At 41.9% G+C, this 4102-nt stretch overlaps 1 protein-coding gene across 1 annotated transcript; it reads right to left on the reverse strand.

The window, feature by feature from the left end:
- Positions 1 to 328: 328 nt before the first annotated feature.
- On the reverse strand, positions 329 to 3008 carry LOC131073376 (NAC domain-containing protein 79). The gene is made up of 3 exons (XM_058009799.2): positions 2300 to 3008; positions 1715 to 1998; positions 329 to 1522 (listed from the first exon to the last, which is right to left on the reverse strand). Exons 1-3 carry the CDS (start codon positions 2490 to 2492, stop codon positions 761 to 763), a joined length of 1239 nt encoding a protein of 412 aa, XP_057865782.2. The 5' UTR covers positions 2493 to 3008; the 3' UTR covers positions 329 to 760.
- Between the last annotated feature and the right edge of the window lie 1094 nt (positions 3009 to 4102).

Consider the following 4102-nt stretch of genomic DNA (forward strand, 5'->3'; position numbering starts at 1 on the left):
TGGCACTAATAATTGGAATGAGAAAGCATATTCTGCTGAATAAACGCGTAGGATGACGATGATGTGTGTGTATTAACAACCAAAGCAATATAAATTATGAAACATGGCAAGAAGCCAAGGGTGGGAATAAACAATAATTGAGTTAATATTGCGCGCGCAAGCTCACGATAATGACAAAGCATGGCGTGCGGTCCATTCGCCCACAATAATTGGCAAACTATTAACAAACGGATGGATATACACACTACTCTGAACTAATTGCATACAGACATGTAAATGGAAAGGCCAAAACTTGAATATTCACCATCACTAAATAAATAAGTTCCACTGTTAATAAAGGAATTTTATATTAAATTCAGATGTCATCTTCATCTTAGCAGGGCCAGAAAAAAATGTTGGGCATGGTATCAAACAAGAGTTTGGTCAATGTGGCCCAATGAAGAAGCAGGAGGAGCACCAGAACTTAATGTGCAGTGGAAAAAGTATGGTATACAATGTACAGAGGGAAACAAGTATGTTATGGTATATACCTATTGTGTATCCATCCATCCATCCATCCATCAATCTATCTATGTATGTATCAACAATATTTCATATACAATCAAACCAAAATGATGAAGCAAACCTTGTAAAGTTGAATACTTCAATGGGTATGCTGATGTTGGACCAGCTGTAGGGGCATTGTTGGGCTGCTTGAACTTACAGTGATGTACAAGTTGTTTAGACAAACAGCTATGTACATAAGAGTAGTTGATTGAAATCAGTAGGGTGACCACAAATCTGAGAAATCAACTGATGAAGGATTGGCCTGATCTTCTGGGTAGTGCTGATTGAGCTGACTGGAAACCACAGAGGATATCTCTGTGTTGTTGATCTCTGATGTGAGTCCTGTCTCTTGTGACATGCTTACCATGGCCTGAGGCTGAGAATTGTTAACTCTTACATACTTGGCATTCATCTCCCATGCTCTGTCATGAGCAAAGGAGGATGGTGGCTCCATCTTGCATTGCTTTAGGCCCATCACTTCATTGCCGCTAACACCTTCATAGATGGCCCTCAGTATGGAGCTTGAAGGAAGCCCACCTTGGGAGAAAAGTTGGGACACCATTGGGAAGCTTGGGGGATTTGGGTCCATGGAAAATGGTGAAAGCTGGTGGTAGGGGGCATTTAGGTGTAAATCTTGGGAACTGTACCTTAGAGCATTGGGATTGTAGATTGGGTCATTTTGCATGATGTTGTGGAGAAAAGAGTAGTCTACCGTATCAGAAGGGTTTCTGAATTGAGAGTTGTTTGAGGATTTGTCAATGGGAGTGGAGAAGCAGGGCACATGCTGCTCCTGCTCCACTGACTCACCGCTGCCTCCTCCCTGTCCATTTGAGGGGACGTAAGGTGACGATTCCGATAGTGGAGGAAGAGCTGGAGAGTCCAAATCGTTTAGATAATTTGAACTTCTGCTCAGGGCAAGCGGGCCCTTCTTTGGTCCACAAGATTTCTGAAATATTCTCGTCACAACCCATTCATCCTGTGCACAGATACAACGTCATAATCAATCATAATGTTGAGCAAGTTTAGCTCTTGGAATCACATGTTTAGCCCCACTATAACAACTCCCAAACAATAAGAAGCTGACAGACAAGCATTCATAAAGTAGTAGTAGTAATAAAAAAAGAAGAAGAAGAAGAAGAAGCTGTATTATTATTATTATTATTATTACCTTGGCGGTCTTGGGGAGATTGGAATAGGAGAACTTGCCCTCCAAGCGGTATTCATGCATTACCCAGTTGCTTTTCTCCCCCTTGGGTGCTCTGCCTTTATAAAAAACCAGTGTTTTCTTCATACCCACAAGAATAGATGTTCTTCCTTTGAAAACCTCTCTGTCTTTCCCTGTTGCTTTCCAGTATCCAGCCTGTGTGGCTCTGTTAGTGCGCAGACCAGTGGGATACTTCCTGTCCCTCAGAGAGAAGAAATACCACTCCTTTTCCCCCATTTTTGCCCTGGCTGCAATCCAAACCAATCAATTCATAGTTAGGCAACGCACTCATTCATCATACAAAAAGCTTACAAAATACAAGATTTGTCATAAACATGTAAGAATTTCACTAATTTTTATACATAATCTTACAACCTATTAAACCCTTAAAAAAACGTAGAAAAAATGGAAGATTTGAACTCGGCACCAGCTAGATTCCTACAACAACATGGTGTTCCACCAAAAAGGTGAAATCTTGAAATAATTTAGAACCATTGAATAGGCAATGAATGTCAGAAACCAAGGGTTTAGTACATATAAAGCACATACCTGGTAGATCCCAAGGCTCACACTTGTTCAGATCAACTTCAGCAATGGCTCTGCATGCGAAACTGCTATCAAGGACCTTCTGATGAAGATAATAGGTCACCAATTCCTCATCCATGGGATGAAACCTGAAACCAGGGGGAAGGTTTTCATCATCAATAATCTTATTCATCATCTTCACATTCATGGACTCCATTCCACCCACACGAGCAAAGTCTTTACAGGACTGGAGGGCAATAATGACAAAATCAAACAGAACAAGTTTTTATGCTACTCCCATGCGCACTGCGCAGACAATCTAACAAACAGGTCCTGTATCTGTATCTGTATCTGTATCTGTTTCAGTTGTCAGAACAAAAGCTATGGGGAATGGGTGGGCAGGGTATTTATTGAATGATGTTCAGAAGCTTTAACAACATACGTGTGCTGAGAAACACCTGAAGGGCGCAGATTTCTTTTAGAGGAAGCTATAACACATGACCTGTCAGGCACTGCAAAAGATGCACAACACAGATTGACAGACACAAATAGCTAGTATCCTCCTATATATAAGCAAAAGCTTCAAGAGTCCCTAGGTATGTTATCTCCTCTAATACTGCTATAAGCCTCAAGGCTGTTATTAAAAACTCTTCAGACAAGAAGCCTAGATTTATAGAGAAAGTGCAGGGGAGTAAGACAGAAGCCTCAGAATTACGTAGTCCGCAAGGAACTTTCTCATCACCCCTCTCTCTATCTACCTAAAACTACTTCTGATTCTCCTCGAACCAACTTTCCTAACCCCGTTTCAGTTTTTCCCACCCCTCCTCAACGGGTCGACCCATCCTCCTCACTCCACGTCAGCGCAGCAATTTCCAGGCACCCACGCCACGTCAGCTAACAACTTCCCAGTCTCGCGTTCCATTCGCGTGGCCTCCTTTCATTCAGCTTTTCCTAACTCTTTCATTTTCAGCCGTTTTGCCCGCGAAATTGCCCAACTGTGAAAGGGCCCTCCCATCCACGGCTCACAATCCTCCACGTCCTCATCACCAAGTCAACGTCCCCCAAGCCGCCACGTGGTGGGGGCCTCCACTAACCATGCTTTCTAACCCTGGTTATTACTAATGCTGTTTATTTCCGCGGCGCGTGTTTCGCTAAAGCCCCTGTTTTAAACTCACGGGACTTGTTATTACTTATTATTATTATTTAAATCATATGAAATGATTTAGCCTTAAGTTCCCGATGTTGACTTGTCATTTCTACCCGGCAAAAGAGATAAGCTGGCGGTTTTACTGCGCTACCCATGACTGACGGAATCCTGACGTCATCATCCGGACAATGTAATGAAGTTTGGCCGGCGCCTCGACTAGCGGGAAATCTTTTCCGGCTCTTGACTCCACGCCTTCTGGCAACCCGACAAGACTAGAGCGCCGCAAAGTGTTAGTCACGTGGTCACATGACGAGCTTTTGCATTTAATACTTTGAAGCGCTTTTTTTTGTTTGCTTTCAAATTTTTCCTCAACGCTAAAACCCTGTCATTGAAATCTGAGCCCTCTACCAAACCCTAGTTAAAGGTCAAACCCACTCCCCGCCCCTCACACCTTTTTTTTATTTTTATTTTTAATTGAATAAATGGATAATTGAAACAGTCCAATCTGTTTATACGTTGAATGGTTACAATCCCTTTCCACTAACTAGTCTACCTAACATCTCCAAAAAAAAAAAAATTAATTTCATTAAAAAAAAAAAAACATCCCTCAAGAAAGGGAGATTTTTCCGTTTTTTAATTTTTGATGAGGAGGAGACTATTTCGAGGTGTCATTATTTAAA

The sequence above is a fragment of the Cryptomeria japonica genome, chromosome 10, assembly GCF_030272615.1.
Source record: "Cryptomeria japonica chromosome 10, Sugi_1.0, whole genome shotgun sequence".
NCBI classification, from domain to species: domain Eukaryota; kingdom Viridiplantae; phylum Streptophyta; class Pinopsida; order Cupressales; family Cupressaceae; genus Cryptomeria; species Cryptomeria japonica.

What these genes read in the sequence shown, in the direction of transcription:
- LOC131073376 (XM_058009799.2), bottom strand. Translation starts at nt 2,492, where the DNA reads ATGGAGTCCATGAATGTGAAGATGATGAATAAGATTATTGATGATGAA. An exon ending in TGAGCCTTGGGATCTACCAG is followed by an intron (nt 1,999 to 2,299) that starts GTATGTGCTTTA and finishes TTTGGATTGCAG; the next exon opens with CCAGGGCAAAAATGGGGGAA. An exon ending in ATCTCCCCAAGACCGCCAAG is followed by an intron (nt 1,523 to 1,714) that starts GTAATAATAATA and finishes ATCTGTGCACAG; the next exon opens with GATGAATGGGTTGTGACGAG.